The following is an 18538-nucleotide window of genomic DNA, read 5'->3' on the forward strand; positions in this document are numbered from 1 at the left end:
AAACGTCAAGAACCTGAACACCCTCCACCAGTGTTATTGTTGTTAGTAGTAGTGGTATTACTATTTTGACGTTAATTTGGCTAATCTAGGGATATTTTGCATTATCTAGATGTTCTGCCAAGTTTTCTATACGTAGCTATCAGCCAAATTTGCAAAGGCCATGAAAAAAAAAAATGATCAGAGTATGACCCATATCGTCGTGCCTCTCATGCACACATTGGTCTCACGTAATTTTGTTTCATCTCCTGCCAATTCTAAAAGGGTATGCAAGGCAAGATACTATAACCTATATAAACCTACATACCCTGTATCAAAACGACGTGCCTAAGAAGATAACATGCTAGTTGATGACAGAGCCTGAAGAGACACCTGTTCTGGATGACCTAAGTGAATTTCTCTTTTTATTTTGAATTCCTTAGAAAGAATCACCCTTGGGGCACGTAAGAACCGGCTCAAATGGGAGTGCCTGAAGCCGGGTGGGGTACTGGGGCCGGGGGGTGGCGGTGAGAAGGTGGGAGAGGAAGGGGTGGTTAGACTTTTAGGGATGCAGGCTTTGGCACCACTACGAAGCCAGGGTTTTCTTCGTGTTTTAACTCTGTCAGATTGAGAGTAGCTCTGTTGTAGCCCCTTTGCAGGGTTCCCATGAGACTCTTCCTAGGCAGTTACGTTGACTCGCTTAGCAACATAGCAAATTACAGAAACGGAATAAAAACGTAAGAAATCTCAAAGCGCGTGACGTATGGGATCTCACTGTTCTTGGCCCTTCTCCCGACCCGTAGCCCCGCTCTGTTACGACTGCGTGGGTGAGTCGTCTATAAAAACTCATCTCTGCGCGTCTCTTCGCCACACTCGTTTCCTGTTTTCGGCGGATCTGTTGTGGCTTGTTGCGGGCACCGCAGTGGCCCTGAAGATGGCGTCTACCAGCCGGTTAGTATGTCCGGCCCAGCCCGGCGAGCTGAGGGGCGGGCGCGAGCGCCGCGGGCTTTCAGGCGGCCTCCGGGCAGCCTAGTCGGACTAAGCACCGAGGGGTATGGGAGAGAAGCGGCGGGACTGGCCGACCGGCCGGGACAAAGGCACTTCCAGACGGCAGGACTGTCAGGGTGTCGGAGGGGTTACCCAGCTGTTGACGTTATTGCTTCGGAGTCTTATGTCGTCTTCTCATGTAGACATCACCCTTTGTGGGTCCTGGTGGGCTTCTGTGTCCCTAGCCCTTGTCCTCGTCTTTTCTGAATATTTCAACCTCCCTTTATTTTCTTCTCCTTCTACCTCCGCCCCTCCCCCAGCTTGTTGTTTTCGTCTACGGCCCAAACAACCCGAGGTCCGTAATTTCTCCTTTTCAAAGGAACGGGAAATAGTTGGTTCCGGGTCCCTATCGATCTGACAGCTAGGAAGTTGGGAACGTCAGCATTGGTAAGCCAGATGGAACCAGGTTACCATCACAGCGGGCCTCGAAAGTGGAAGTTAGAGCCATCGGAAGAGTTGATTAGTTCCATGCTAAAGGATTTGTTTACAAATATCGTTGCCTGTGTCCTTCTGAAGAAAATCTTGCATAAGAAATTTAGTTATGTGTGCTGGGAGGTTGCTCTTCAGTATATATTTAAAAATGCAATGTACTCATATCTACAGGAAATGCATGCAGTACCCTCAGAGACAGCCTTTAATCTTGTGACCTGAAAAATGCTTGCAGACCCTAATTATATCTCTCATTACCACTATGAGGTAGATATTAGTATTTTTGCGTAAGTGTAAACTGAGTCATGCCAATGTTGACTTTACCAAGGATAGTGTTAGAGTGTAGAGTCTAAGATAACCTGTTTCTTGTTATCCACACCTGGCCTTTGGTTAACTAATGCTGTGTTAAAAGTATCAAATTAATTCTACAGGTTCTGGAACTCTGGCACCATTTTTCTGACCCTATCAGCTGTGAAATTGGTTAATTTCACAGTGAAAGCCATTTTTACAAAATAGCCTTTTCTGGTAACTGCCAAGACTTACATTTTATGGTTAGAAGAAAAGAATTTGGGGTGGGATGCGCTTTAGCTAATGTACTGTTTGAACAGAACTTATAAAGCCAGTGACACTCTTGTTTACTGATTCTGATTCTTGGATTGGATGCTCATTCTGTCTGGGTGGTGGTCTGTCAGGTGAGGCCTCCTTGTAGGTAAATAGAAAACTTTGGCTTCCCAAATCACTCAAATATGACTTAAATTCTGTCATGGCTTTTTAAGTCTGAATTTTTTTCTAGATATGTGCAATTTATGTATCATGGCAGTTATTGCTCAAGTTTTTCTATCAGTGACAAAGTTAAATGTAGAATTTTTTATTTTTTGGAACAGGCCTGGGCTGAAGTGCAAGTGGCACAATCATGGCTCACTGCAGCCATGACCTCCCCAGTTCAGGTGATCCTCCCACCTCAGCCTCCTGAGTAGCTGGGACCATAGGTGCACACTAATTTTTTTAGTGTGCCTGGCTAATTTTTTTATTTTTTAATTTTATTACTTTTTATTTTTGTAGAGACAAGGCCTAGTTACATTGCCCAGGCTGGGCCCGAACTCCTGGGCCCAAACAGTCCTCCGACTTTGGCCTGCCAAAGTGCTGTGGTAACAGGTATGAGCCACTATGCCCAGCCTAAATATATTATTTCTATCTTTTGCATGTTTTTCCCTCAGGAAGATGTATTGTTGCTAGGCCGTGAAACTGGCTGGTGACCTCACAGAAGAATACAAATATTTTGAGTTCAAATGTAAGCTTCGCCACTTACTAGTTCCATGACTTCAGGCAAATCATTCTGTGAGCATAATCTTTTAAAATGGGAAATAGGCCTTTCTTGCAGGATTGCTGTGGAGATTGACAATAATGAATGTGTAACACCAGCAATACAGTGCATACCCAATAAATGATAGCTCTAAAATGGGGTTTGGGATTATCTGGTACTTTAGATGTTTTAATGTCAGTGGTGGTGGTTTCCCTATTCCTCCCCATTGTTTCTCTCTGTTACCACCTGCGCCACCCCATTTGTATGGTTCCTCTTTTGTATTGTGGGTAATTTGGTTAAAAGTTTACTAATTTAGCATACTTTTATTTTGATAGGTAACACATACAAATGGTCCAAAAGCAAAATTACAATAGACTAAAACCATGAAAAGTAGGCTCTCAAGTCTCCCCAGATCAGCCATAGTTACTAGTCTTTTGGTGTTTTCCTCGTGCTTATGATTTAACAAGTGTATACAAATAGTTCTAACCTCTCTTCTCCCCAAAAGTGACCTGATTTAAACTCCATTCACTACCTTGCTTTTACCTTTTTTTAATGACATTAGCACGCAGATTTTAAAAGTGGGCAGCTCAGTCACAAAGTGAGCACATACATGGCTACTACCCAGGTAAGGAAATCAGATACCACTAGCACTAGCTAAGACACTAGCAAAGTCTCTGTCCTCAGTCATTCCCCCTCCCTTGAGAAAACCGCATCCTGATTTCTAACACCATCAATTTGTTTTGCCTGCTTTGAAGTTGGCATAAATGGCATATGTATTCTGCTGTCTAGCTTCTGTCAGTATTTTGAGGTTCATCCATGTTACAGTGTATGGCTAGTTTATACTTTTCAGCTTTGTATAGATTTTCTACCTTACTCCTCACTCTTCATATCTTTCAGATGTTTCTGTATCATTACATGAACTAGAGTTTTCTGTCTACTTTTTAATAGTGCAGAGTGTTAGTTCTTAGTACTGTGTTTAATGTGGCCTCCTCTTTTACTCATTTGTAATTAGTACTACTCTGCTAACATTTTCCTTTATTTCAACATAGTTTTTCGTAATTGATAACAACTGTTTGATTTTATTTGTCTTAATATATTAAAATACTTTCCTTAGAGGAATTTATAGAGTGATCACAAATATGAAGTAATACTTACCCCTGCGTTTTCCCAACGAGAAGATTCAAGACATGTTCTGGTTAAGCTGAGTAGATAAATTTGGAGGGGAATAGGGATTATTTTATCAGTTTTCCTGTAGATATCATCATCTAAGTTGAGAGTTAACCTTCTGAATGGTATTTGCTAACATGAGAAACTTTACCCCAAACCACAAATAACTATTTACATACTATAAGAACAGTTGATTTTTGTCTTTTACGTGCATCTGATGTCCATAACCTAACCATTTATTGTATTATTTCAAACGATTTTTAAAAGGGTCTTATTTGCAGTGCTACCAAGCATTTATGATTGGGAGGTCATACCCCCTGAAATAATGATCAAATATTTGTTGCTTTTACAGCTGATTCTGTCAGATCATTTATGATTAATGTGTAAAAAAAAGATGAACGTGTCTTCTGCAAACTGCTTTGTTGTTCAAAATAAGATAAATTGAGCTAATTATTAATATCACAGATAAATTTACAAGTAGCTTTTGAAACAATTCCTTGAATGATAAAAAATTCAGTAACTCAATTCTGGACTAAAGGAAATCATCAAGTCTTAAGTTCAGCAGAGCAACTTCTACCATCCCTCATTTCTATACTTACTGGGTTCAGTGTACTATTTAAATCTGTTACTAAAGTGGTTAACAAGTAGAAAAATACAGAGAGAAATTGTTGTCTGACTAGACAAATAAGTGGCAAAAAGCACAAACTGGATGGTAATGTAAATGCTGCAGGTTATTATGGTAGCTAGTCATTACAACACTAATCAGCATTTAAAAAAACCTTAGTAGACTACATATTAAGAGAAGAAACTAATTATTTTCTATTTATGTTTTGAAAGCCTTCCACAGTAAAATAAGAATTCCAGTGGAAACTACTTGCCAGTTACTAGCTAGAATTTAAAGTAACCTAACTGGGATGTTTACTTTGAAAATCTAGCTCACACGTGTTATAATCGTATGTATTGAAGAATGTTCACAATCTTTGTCTTCCCCATCCCGCGTCCCAGGAGATTACTGTGATACATGTTGATTGGGAAGATGTAAAAATACAACTTTTTTCTTTTAGTTTGGATGCTCTTCCAAGAGTCACATGTCCAAACCATCCAGATGCGATTTTAGTGGAGGACTACAGAGCCGGTGATATGATCTGTCCTGAATGTGGCTTGGTTGTAGGTGAGTTGTTATTATGGTTTTAATTTAAATTACTATTTAGGAGGCCAAGCACCGCGGCTCATGCCTGTAATTCCAGCACTTTGGGAGGCCGAGGCGGGAGGATCACCTGAGGTCAGGAGTTTGAGACCAGCCTGACCAACATGGAGAAACCACATCTCTACTGAAAATACAAAAACTAGCTGGGCATGATGGTGGGTGCCTGTAATCCCAACTACTCGGGAGGCTGAGGCAAGAGAATGGCTTGAACCCGGGAGGCAGAGGTTGCAGTGAGCCGAGATTGCATTGCACGCCAGCTGGGGCAACAGAGCGAGACTCCTTCTCAAAAAGAAAAAAAAAAAAAAACTTGTTTAGAGTTCTTCACTTTTGCATAGTTTCCAAACTGTTATTTAATGAACACATTTTGACTTTCTTCCCCAACAAATAATTTATTGCCAAAAAAAAAAAAAAGAATTAGGAAACAGAAATGAGTAAAGTTGTTTAGAAACATATTTTATTGTATATCCAAATTTATGTTTTTATAATGTCGGGTGGGAGCTAATCCAGAAGAAATGAAAAGGCCACAGTAATTTCCTAAGTCCTTCGTCTGAAATACTTGGTGGAGGACTGGAGAGATGGGCTGACACTCATGCATATTAAATAATCAAACTTTTGTGACTTTTTTATATGTTGAGAAGTAGATAAACATGATTTTTGAGTCTCACCGAAAGCCTTTTAGTCCAAAAAAAAAAAAGATTTATTATAACTTTTATATGGAATCATTTATTGATGAATGTCTAGTATAAAATTACTGTCAAAAATACCACTTAAAATTTCACCTTGTTCCTACCTGCGCACTAATTTAGATATGCAGCAGAACTTTAGACTGCAGATAGTCTGTTCAAAAACTATTCTTGTGGTGGCGTTGCAGCATCTGAGAATCGGGGTAATATTTAGCAGTTTGAATTACTTAAGAATGAAAACTCTAGAAGGATTGTGGGCAGTATAACAGAAGCATTAGTAGTGGCATACTGTGGAATTGTCTTACTTGGTCCAAGAAGGCTGTTTGCCTCAGACCTACAGTGGGAGTTTTAAAGTATAGAGTTGCTAATAGGGATTGAGAATCATTTGCTACTGTGTGCTGCTGAGTAAGGAATAGCCAATACATTTACTATATACTAGGTACTATTGTAAATGATTTACATACTCACTCAGTTTATCCTCACAACAAACTTGTGAGGTGAGTACTAACATTATCTTCACTTTGCAGATGAGGAAACTGATGTTTAGGTAGTCTAAAAGATTGACTCCATTGTCTGCATGGGAGGCAGATTTCTATCTTGTATTGCCTTTCATAATAATAAAATTTTAATCTGGGGTCATCAAAGTACAACCCATCACCTGTCTTTATATGGCCTATTTGCTAATATGGCTTTTACATTTTTAAATGGTTGAAAAAAATCATTATTTTGGGACATGTGAAAATACAAATTTCAGTATCTATAAAGTTTTTCTTTGTTTGTTTTTTGAGATGGAGTTTTGTTCTTGTTGCCGAGGCTGGAGTGCAATGGCGCAATCTTGGTTCACCACAACCTCTGCCTCCCGGGTTCAAGTGATTCTCCTGCCTCAGCCTCCCAAGTAGCTGGGATTACAGGCATGTGCCACCGTGCCCAGCAAATTTTGTATTTTTTTTTTTAGTAGAGACGGGGTTTCTCCATGTTGGTCAGGCTGGTCTTGAACTTCTGACTTCAGGTGATCCGATCACCTCGGCTTCCCAAAGTGCTGGGGTTACAGGCGTGAGCCATTTTGCCTGGCCAAAGTTTTTTTTTTTTGATATGGAGTTTCGCTCTTGTTGCCCTCTTGTTGCCCAGGCTGGAGTGCAGTGGTGCGATCTCAGCTCACCACAGCCTCTGCCTTTCAGGTTCCAGTGATTCTCCTGCCTCAGCCTCCTGAATAGCTGGGATTACAGGCGCCCACTACTATACCCGGCTGACTTTTTGTATTTTTAGCAGAGACAGGGTTTCAGCATGTTGGCCAGGCTAGTCTTGAACTCCTGACCTCAGGTGATCCACTGGCCTCGGCCTCCCAAAGTGCAGGGATTACAGGTGTAAGCCACCACGCCTGGCCTGTTACCTATAAAGTTTTATTGGTATATAGCAACACTCAGTTGTTTACATAGTGTATGTGGCTCTTTTCATATTACAACAGCAGAGCTTAGTAGCTGCAACAGAAACCATATGTGCAGCTCTCATCACTTGTTCTGCTGCTCAGCATACTAATTGCAGTGATGCAGTTATAACTCAGCAACATGTTGATCGCCACATATGTTGCCATACTGCACTGTTTTATTTATTTATTTTTATTACCATTACATATCCATCACACCAAAACAAAAAAAGTTAACTTTGAATGTCATGCTTTTAAGGCCTGGTGGAGTGTGGATTATTTTGCTACTGAATTAGATGGCAAAACAGTTGTGTTTATTACACAATGATACTGTAGCTGTGTTAAAAGAATACAGTAAGCGTGGACATTACCATACTGAGCACTCATTAGAATATTTCTAACTCAGGAAAACAATGGTCAGAAGATAATGTAAAATAGAATATCTTAACACAACATAATTTTTTCACAAAAATAAAAGAATGAAACTGCGGCTGCAACTGAAGTTTCTAAGTGGCTTATTTCTTGGCCAAGCAAGGACAGCCATTTACCAATGATAATTAATTCATATTTGATTGCAAGAGCTGAATATATGTGTCCAGAGAAAATAAATTTATTTAAGACTGTTAGCATCTCACCAAGAACAGTTGCTTGAAGAGTTGAGGACAGTGGAGCAACATCAGTAGTCAGTTAAAAGTCAAGGCAAATTATCTCAGGTATTTTTCTTTGGCTCTTGATGACTAGATTGATGTTATTGGTACTTTTCAGTTGTTTATTCAAGAAATCAGTGCTGGGCTGGGCGCAGTAGATTACACCTGTAATCCCAACACTTTCGGAGGCTGAGGGGGCTGGATCATGAGGTCAGGAGTTCAAAACCAGCCTGGCCAAGGTGGTGAAACTCTGTCTCTACTAAAAATACAAAAATTAGCCTGGCATGGTGGTGGGCATCTGTAATCCCAGCTACTGGGGAGGCTAAGGCAGAGAATTACTTGAACCCGGGAGGCGGAGTTTGCATTGAGCCGATATTGCACCACTGCACTCCAGCCTGGGTGATAGAGTGAGACTCTGTCTTAAAAAAAAAAAAAAAAAAAAAAAAGTGCTGAGCTTGTCAGAAGAACTAGCTCCAATGGGTTGTCTACATGGAGCAGCTATAGGAGAAAATAGCTTCAAAGCAGTTGCGAAAGTGTTAATTCAGTATAACCTGAAGTGGACTCTGCTAAAATTTATTATAACTGATAAGGGTAAAAATATATGTGGAGCAGAAGACTTAGTGGGACAGATTTGCCAAGATTGAAAATGTAAGGTGTTTAAACAGCCTGTTTATTATATTATTAATCAGCAGTACTTTGTTAGAGAAGACTTTAATCTACCTGGTGTTACTGAACCAGTAATTGTGAACAATGAACTTCATTCACTCTTGTGGACATAACTATCAATATCAGTTCTGTGACTTTTTTTTTTTTTTTTGAGACAGATTCTCACTCTTTTTCAGGCTGGAGTGCAGTGGTGCGATCATGACTCACTTCAGCCTCAACTCCTGGGCTCAAGCAGGACCTTGGCTAATTTTTTTTTTTTTTTTTGGTAGAGATAGGGTCTCACAGTGTTGCCCAGGCTCGTCTTGAACCCTGGCCTCAAGTGATCCTCTTGTCTTGGCCTCCCAAAGTGCTGGGATTATAGGTGTGAGCTATCATGCTCGGCCAGTTTTGTGATATTTTTTGTTAGAAATAAAAGCTGAATATTTCTAACAAAATATTGTTAGGGTGACTTGTCTTAATGACACACTAATTTGGTGATTTAGCAGTAGTAAAGTTTTGTGATTTTTCTGAACTCAGGGGCCAAGAGTAAGATTTTTCTGAATCAGTACTGCCTTCAGCTACTGCTATTGAACACTGGATGGTTTTGAAAATTAGCTTTTGCTGCAAACTTGCTAATACTTCTTAATGAATTCATCATAGAGTTACAAGGCAAAATACTGCTTTTCTGTGAAACATAAACTGCGGTAAAGTCAATTTCACAAGTTAACGTTTGAATCATAAGTAATGTCAAATTGCTTTTATATACTTTATATACTTTCAGTGCTGTCAGAAGTTAAAATAGGATATTCATTACCACATAGATCTGCAGCAGATATATTTTCCAGGCTTAAGCTATATTTTCAGCGGTGTTTTTCAGACCTGAATGCAAATGCAAAGGAAATTTTCATATTTTAAAATTTGTTTTCATTGCACAGTTAAGGGGGTTCCATCTAACCTTCAATTGGTAGTGACTAATCTGCAGGGTAACAGTATGTAGGCCATTATCAGGAGAAGAATGTGATACAATTCTATAAATGCCTTCCAAGCAGTAAATATGCTCAATTAAAATCATACGCTTGTGGATTAATATTGGTATTTGGCAGTAATTATCTATGTGAAAAGAAAGTGAAATATATAAAATCTTGTCAGTACAACATCATTGACACATGAATATTTGTCATTCATTTTGATGATAGAGAACATTAACTTTGAACTCCAGTTAAGTGAAATGTTATCCCCAAAAAAGAGAATTTTATTCTTCTCATTAGTAGACATGTATTACAGTAAATTACCTAATTATTATATTTTAAATTTCAACAATAAAAAATAGTGGATTTTTTTCTTATTTTATATAAGTACCTACTTAATATCCTTAATTTTGCCTCTTGACCCACAAAGCCTAAAATGTTTACTGTGTCACCCTTTACAGAAAATGTTTGCTTAACCCTTCAGTTAAATGAGAGCCTTCCAATTCTTCCACAATGTTAAGATCAGACTGATAATGTGTACGAGTGAGACAGACAAAACTGAAGATAATTTCAGCTTCTTAGCTCTCCTAACCTCTGTAGCTTTTTTTTTTTTTTTGGAGTGAGAGTCTTCCTCTATCCCCCAGGCTGGAGTGCAGTGGCACGATGTCTGCTCACTGCAGCTTCTGCCTCCGGGGTTCAGGCGATTCTTGTGCTTCAGCCTTCTGAGTACCTGGGATTACAGGCGTGCACCACCACACCCATGTGTATTTTTAGTGGAGACAGGGTTTCACCATGTTGTCCAGGCTAGTTTTAAACTCCTGGCCTCAAGTGATCCAGCTGCCTCAACCTCCCAACATTCTGAGTTTACAGGTGTGCGCTATGGCGCCTGGCCCATTTTTAAATAACGTAAAAGTATCCCATTATATTTTCAGCCTTCCCACCAGCCTCACTTCCGCTTTAACCAGAAAGACAGTTGAGATTAATCAGCCAGAAAAGGAAGATACAATTCACAGGACTTGTATGCTGCTTTCTTGTGCTTGGAATTCCTAATTTTTGCGTGTACTTTTCTGCTGTATCAAACCAAAGGAAGTTAATTTTGTTTTTGCTTTTATTGATTTATTCATATCAAACACCATGTTAAATCTTGAGGTCTGAAAAAAATATCCAATAAAACTTACTTTCTATGATATATGACAGTATTTCTTTTTGATACTGATTCTTCTGACATCAAATATAACCAACACTTATTTTAAAATATACGGTAGGCTCATTCATAGATTAATGAGTTAAATGTGTAATATATCGTGTAAGTGAAGAATCCATTCCATTACCAAACAAGGACAAGTGTAGAAGAGTCTAGTAGCAAAGTTCTGTTTTGCTGAGACTATCATCAAGCAAATTAAGTTGGAAATACCTAAATTGAACATAACACTGCATTAGTATAAATTAATATGACATACATGCCTGTATATATTAATGTCATATATCAATAGTGAATTTAGATTGCATTAAAATCGTGTGTCACTTGATGAGGATATGTTCTGAGAAATGCATTGTTAGATGATTTCATCATGTGAACATCGTAGATGGTACTTAATAAAACCTAGATGGTATAGTCTACAACATACCTAGGCGACATAGTATATAGCCTATTGCTTCTAAGCTACAAATCTGTACAGTGTTAATCATACTGAGTACTGTAGGCAGTTTTAACTCAGAGGTAAGTATGTATCTTTTTCTGTTTTTTAAATACATATCTAGTATTTATTGTTCTGACTTCTGGAGCTTTCGGCCAAACTCTTATTCTAGTATATGGTGTTTTTAACATCCGGTTCAATGTAGGCTTTGTGGGGCATGTCTGACCAATTGTACCTTCACTTACTAGTTCTTTTTTTTTTTTTTTTGAAGATAGCATCTTGCTCTGTCACCCAGGCTAGAGTGCAGTGGCATGAGCTCAGCTCACTGCATCTTCCACCTCCCAGGGTCAAGTGATTCTCATGCCTCAGCCACTCGAGTAGCTGGGATTAAGAGTGTGCACCACCACTCCCAGCTAATTTTTGTTGTTTTGGTAAAGACAGGGTTTCCCCATGTTGGCCAGGCTGGTCTCAAACTCCTAGCTTCAAAGAGATACCCCAGCCTTGGCCTCCCAAAGTGCTGGGTTTACAGGTGTGAGCCACTGCGCCAGGCCCCACTTACTACATTTTTGTAGGTACTCAGGTACATTAACTTACCCAGTTTACCTATGAAAAGTGGGAGAAAGCTAGTATCCTTTCATCCCATTGTTCTGTGAGTTGTCAGGGTGCATACAGACCCTGCCATATATGTGAATGTGTTCAGCTCTGTCTTATATATCGAACATAGAAAAGGTACAATGAAAAGATGTTATTATAATCTTAAGGGACCACCATTGTGTATATAGTCCATTCTAAGCCAAAATGTTATGCAACATGTGACTGTATATGTAATTGAATTTGCATCAGCTCACTGGTTTAAAGGCATTTGCTCTTTATTGCCAGCTCAGTTCAGCCTTTGCCTCTTACACTAAGAAAATGGGGAAGAAATCAAGCTGGGCGAATATTCTATAGCCCACTAAGGGATAGCATTTGTGACTTTTTTCTTATTTAAAATACTGGTTTTCATGGGAATTTGAATCCAGACATCAAGTGTTTCCTAATAAATTATCTTGGCATACATGATTTGATTATGCTTGCCATAAAATTTTTTACATTGTCTGAAATGTTTTAGATTAAACTATATTAATTTAATAAACATTTTCTGAATTGTTTTTGGACAGTCCCTTTTTTCTTTTATTTTTATTTTTTATTTTTTTGAGATGGAGTCTCGCTCTGTCGCCCAGGCTGGTGTGCAGTGGCACAGTCTCTGCTCACTGCAACCTCCACCTCCCGGGTTCAAGTGATTGTCCTGCTTCAGCCTCCAGAGTAGCGGGGATTTATAGGCACACGCCACCACGTCCGGCTGATATGTTTTATTTTTAGTAGAGATGGGTTTTCACCATGTTAGCCAGGCTGGTCTCGAACTCCTGACCTCAAGTCCCCGGCCCCGCCCCGCCCCGCCCCGACCTCCCAAAGTGCTGGGATTACAGGTGTGAGTCACTACACTCAGCTGGACAGTCCTATATTTAATTAATGTTTAATTTGTGCTTTAAAATTAGGACAGCCCATTGTCACCTAATTCCTCTTTAATAGCAAACTGAAGAGTAGATATGGCCCAATTTTCATATTCAGAGCCATATGTCACCCCCTCATCTGAGTTAGCAACTAAGAGAGCCCTTTACTATTACTTTTTTTTTTTTTTTTTTTAAGACAGAGTCTCACTCTCGCCCAGGCTGGAGTGCAGAGGCTCACTGCAGCCTCCACCCCCCAGGTTCAAGCAATTCTCATGCCTCAGCCTCCTGAGGAGCTGGGACTACAGGCACCTGCCACCACACCTGGCTAATTTTTTGTATTTTTAGTAGAGACAGGGGTTTCACCATGTCTGCTGAGCTTGTCTTGAATGCCTAACCTCTGGTGATCCGCCCACCTTGGCCTCCCAAAGTGCTGGGATTACAGGTGTGAGCCACCGTACCCGACCACTATCACCTTTTTTAATGAAATAATTCATAATACCAAAAGTATATTTATGTTATAAGTTTATATCTTATACCTTATACCTTTTTTCCTGCCTCTAATAACATTTATCTCATTGTCTCTCAAACCGTCACCTCATTCTTCTTGAGGCCGACCCACCACCAATCTCAAAACAAGGGCAGGTGTTTTTGATTTTTCTTAAAGTAACGCAATACTTCAGGAACCAATTTTTGTTTCATTTACAGTTACATTACGAACTACCTCAAAACTTAGTGGCTTACAACAGCCATTTTATTTTGCTCATGATTTTATGAGTCAGTAATTTGGGAAGGACTTATCTGGGCAGTTGGCATTGGCTGGACCTGTAAGATCTGCTTCTTTGATAACTTCTTCACTTGCATTTCTGGTTCCTCTGTGCTACTTGACCTCCGCACATAAATCTGTCATCCTCCAGGGCTTCTCCGTAGTTGTCTCACAGTAGTCATATTTTATGCTACATGGTAGCTGGCTTCTAAGAGAAGTACCTCAAGAGCAAGTGTTCTGAGAAAGTGGAAGCTAGACATGGGTGATAGGTCAGGGTTATGCCTAGAACTGGCACAGGATCGTTTCAGTGTTCTGTTCGTCATGGCCATGATAGGACTCACCTGAGTTGAAGGGCGTAGAGAAATAGGCTGTACCTAAACGTGATAGTGACAAGGTCACATTGCAGAACAACATGTGGATGGGCGATATTGTTGCCATCGTTGGAAAATACGAATTGTCACACATTTGCTGTCTTTTGATAATGTTTTCCCCCAGTATTTAAATAGTTGTATAGTATTTAGTGTCCTTTAAAACTTGTTTCCAATTTTTGTAGCTGTAGTTAATGCTATTTTTAATGCTATTTAACATGTGATAGTTGTTTAATTGGTTCTCTTTTATTTGAATTACAAGATTTTTATTTGAAACATGAAGTATTATGATTTGGTATTAGCTGCCCATTTCATCATTGATCCTTAAGATACTGGTAGTGACTCTAAAACGACCAATTTTTATTTTTTATTTTATTTTTGAGACCAGGTCTCACTCTGTTACCCAGGCTGGAGTGCACTGGAGTCCTCTCGACTCACTGCAACCTCCACCTCCCTGGTTGAAACGATCCTCTCACCTTAGCCTGCTGAGTAGCTGGGACTATAGGCACATGGCACCACACCTGGCTAATTTTTGTATTTTTTGTAGAGACAAGGTTTAGCCATGTTGCCCCTGCTGGTCTTGAACTTTTGGCCTTACACAGTCTACCTGCCTCAGCCTCCCAAAATGTCCACGCCCAACCTGGGCCAATTCTTAAAGCAAAGTTTTGTTGTTCCTACTATGAAACTGGTTTTTGTTTTGTTTTATTTTTGAGACCGAGTCTCGCTATGTCACCCAGGCTAGAGGGCAGTGGCTTTATCTTGGCTCACTGCAACCTCTGTCTCCTGGGTTCCAGTGATTCTCCTGCCTCAGCCTTCTGAGTAGTGGGATTACAGGTGACCACCACCACGCCTGACTAATTTTTGTATTTTTAGTAGAGATGGGGTTTCGCCATATTGGCCAAGCTGTTCTCAAACTCCTGACCTCAAATGATCCACCTGCCTCAGCTTCTCAAGAGTGCTGGGATTACAGGCATGAACCACTGTGTCCAGCTGAAGCTGTTTGTTCTAACAGCACTTTTTTGTGGGGTTTTTTCCCCAGATGCCAATTGTACGATTATGTCGTTTTAAAAGTTGAACACTAGGTGGCAGTATTATTATATTTAGATAATCAGTTTGTTCATAAATTTGACCTTGTACATTTCCCATAAATTTATTTTTATAACCAGTAAAGTATTAGCTTAGTAACCTGCCATAATTGCTATTAAAACATAAAATTGGTCTATCATGACTTCTATAAGTTATTTCACAATGAGGAGTTGTTTGAAACTAGTAGTAGTATTTCTAGTTAAAGAAAAAAAAATGTACCATTTAAATCTCAATTATTTGATTGTGTACCATTTAAATCTAAATTATTTGATTGTATGTAAAAACAATGTAACGAAGATACTGGAAAATAGTTTAAGTGTATTTGAAAGAGAAAAATGAGTCCATTTGACCTCTCCCTTCTACTAAACTCATTCTGCATATTGTTTATACCAGCGAATCTGAAATATGAATGTATAAATGTGCATTAAGAGTCAGCTGGGGAATGTGCTTAAAATGATTCTAGGCTCCATTTGCAGACATTCTAATGTAGGTCATACATTGGTAACATTGAAGAACACAAATCTGTACTATTTACAATTTACCACATTCTTTTAGATTTTCTGTACGTTTAGATTTTTTGTATTCATATTTTCCATGTCTTCACACCTAGACTGTGAACTCCTGGGGGCATATATTTTATAATTGTGTGTCTCCATTGCTCCTAGTATAGCTAGAAGTTACTGTCTCTAGAATTGAGGGTTGGCTTTACTAATTGATAAGCCGTGTAACTATAGTTGAGTTACATAATTTGTTCAAGCTTAATTTGTTTCATCTGTAAAGTAAATCTTTTTTCTTCCCCCATGGAAGACAGATACCATACATCTCAGAATTGCTGAGTCAAATGAAATAATATGTGAAATACATAGTGTAATTTTAGTATAAGATTTCACTGATACGTACTGTGGAGATACAAGTGCTTTTTTTTGAGGCAGGGTCTCACTCTGTTGTCCAGGCTAGTGGCATGATTATGGTTCACCGCAACCTTTACCTCTCAGTCTCAGGTATCCTCCTGCCTCAGTTTCACAAGTAGCTGTGGCCACAGGCTCATACCACCACCCCCAGCTACTTTTTAAAAAAATTATTAACATTTGTAGAGGTAGCATCTCCCTGTGTCGCCCAGGCTGATCTCGAACTCCTGGGCTCAAGCACTCCTCCTGCCCCAGACTCCCCACAGTGCTAGAATTACAGGCATGAGCCACTGTGCTCAGCTTCCCCCCCCCCCCTTTTTTTTAACCTTGTAGAAAAAGAGGGTGATTCTAAGTCTGAGATGCCACATTTCATAGCATGTCAGTTGCAACAAATGTTTGAGTGATTGCTGTGGGTCTGGTATATTTAATGCTCCAATTATAGTATGTTAAAGATTATTGGGTAACCATCTTTCAATTAGCATTAACAGTGTTTTCCAAAGGGAAAATTAGGTTTGGTTTGATATGGCCAAGTTTTAAAAATAAGCATATTTGTATTCACTTACAAGTTATTTTTTTGGCATCCCTTGTAAGCCTTTAGACACAGCCTTCTTGCCTAATTTACAGCTTTTAATTTGGGTGCAATTTTTCTCTTAAGCATCAGAAAATTACCCATTAAGTACTTGAGTAGCAGACTGCCCTTTGAGCTGGTTTGTTTCCATTTTACAGAAGGGGAAACTGAGACTCAGATTGCTTAGGTAATTAGCTCAAGATTCCCATCTTATAAGCAACAGAGCCACATAAATCCAGGTCTGTGGGACTTAAAAACTTTTTTTAACATATGTCTCTGTTAATCACTGTGCTGGTTGGTTACTGAGAGTGATAGAAAGATCAGAATGCTGTGAGCAAACCCTGGAGCAACTCTTTGGATAGTGTATGAAAGAGAGTAGGGTAACCTAATATGGGATCCTGCAGTTAAAGCTACATTACAGATCTTCCAACTATGGTGACATCCTGAAGATAGTACTGTTGAAATTCGAGTGAAGCACAGTTTTTAAGAATGAGTAAGGATTTATGGAGAGAAAATTATTCCAAGTAAAGGGAAAAAGAAACCTATGCCATAGGATAGAGGCCTGAACAGTAGTAGTATGTGAGTGACCAACTTTATTGTGGCCAAATTTAGGATACACTTTCAACCAATGCATCAGCTCCTCATCTTAGATGCTGCTACTCCTATCGACCTACTTGTATTTGAGGAAAATTGAAATGTAATAAGATATCCAGGGATGGGGCTTACAGTGTATTTTCCTCACTGTTTTCCACTGGTTCACCTTGAACAGTTTTCTTTAGGGTCTACACATCAGGGGCAAAGTAGGCTTTTATGGGCTGGTCTGGGAAATAAACTGTGATATGCTTTGTTTCTAGGAGATAATTCATGTTGAGTTCCTACTCAATTTATGGCAACATAAACTGTGATTTAGAGACTGGTGATTTAGAGACTTGCTATATTATTAATAGTATTTCTTTACGAAGTCAGCATTCTCTTCAAACTTGAATGCTGTCATTCAAGCTGACCATTTCTTAGTCAACATTCTCTTCAAACTTGTCTAATGTAAGATTTCAGTAAGAATGTGTAGTGACCCTGGACTAAAAAGTAGGATTATTTGACATGTCATGAGAAGGAATCGTAGAAAGGATTAAATGACCACGGAAAGTGTGGAAGCTAATGATACATTTCATCATCAACATTAGACTTACTGTTTACAGCATGTTGACTTAAAATAGTTTTCCAAAGTACCTTGGATTTTTTTTTTTTTTTTGCTTTAAACGTAAAAATATTTGATGCTTAGAGTTTGTCCACCTTGAATAATAATACGTTCAGATTCTTGAACTTCTAGACTTACCAGCACATTTGATAGCATTTGTAGTTTTTAAACTAAATGAGCCTGTGAAGACAAGTAATTTGGGGTTATTCTGAGACTTCTACTTCTGAATTCTTTACTACAGGTTGTATGCCACAGTGATTAAGATTAGTTTCCAGGAAGACAGCAGAAAGAATTGAAATTCTGGTAAATTCCTCTTCGTGTTCCTGTTCTTAAAAATTCCTTTATGAGGAGCTGGGGGCTTGTGCTGTAATCCTGATAACTCAGGAGGCTGAGGCAGGAGGATCACTTGGGGCCAGGAGTTCAAGACCAGCCTAGGCAATGTAGCCAGACCATGTCTGTAAAAAAAGAAATATTTTTTTTAGTTAGCTGTGTGCGATGGCGCAAGCCTATAGTCTTACCTGCTTGAGGGAATTAGTTCCCCCAAGTAGCTAGTGAGAATCGCTTGAGCCCAGGAGTTTGAGGCTGCAGTGATATGAGTGTGCCACTGCACTCTAGCCTGGGTGACAGATCAAGACTCCACCTCCAAAAAATAAAACAAAATTTTAAATTCCTTTATTAAATTATGAAAATAAGAAGCAAAAACACTCCTAAGAGTCTAGGTCAGGCTAGAAAATCAGACCCTCCTCAGTATTTGCTTCCTGGCTGCTTTTGGTGTGTTGCAGTTTCCCCTGCACGAAAAGCCCTTCTAGTTTTCACATTGTACTCTGAAATACCTTTGGTTGGATTTCCAATTGCTTGCATGGTAAAGAGGATAAATGTCTGTTTAATTTGCCTTTCTTTGTGGTTTGCTTCAGAATATGAGGCAGAGTACCCTGATTTTTCTGGGCATTCTTTCTCACTTCTCCTCTCCGCCATCCTATTATTCATTATAGCTGAGACTGCTGGTTATTTGCCAACGTCCATTTCCC

The 18538-nt window shown here is 39.3% G+C and overlaps 1 protein-coding gene across 1 annotated transcript in view; it reads left to right on the plus strand.

Moving 5' to 3' along the window:
- The first annotated feature begins 859 nt into the window (after positions 1-859).
- GTF2B (general transcription factor IIB) overlaps positions 860-18538 on the plus strand; it is a 38432-nt gene continuing 20753 nt past the window's right edge. Inside the window, 2 exon segments of the mRNA NM_001266870.1 lie at positions 860-927; positions 4987-5093. Coding sequence (NP_001253799.1) covers positions 911-927; positions 4987-5093 — 124 coding nt within the window. The 5' untranslated portion in view covers positions 860-910.

This window comes from Macaca mulatta, chromosome 1, assembly GCF_049350105.2.
Source record: "Macaca mulatta isolate MMU2019108-1 chromosome 1, T2T-MMU8v2.0, whole genome shotgun sequence".
Classification (NCBI taxonomy): domain Eukaryota; kingdom Metazoa; phylum Chordata; class Mammalia; order Primates; family Cercopithecidae; genus Macaca; species Macaca mulatta.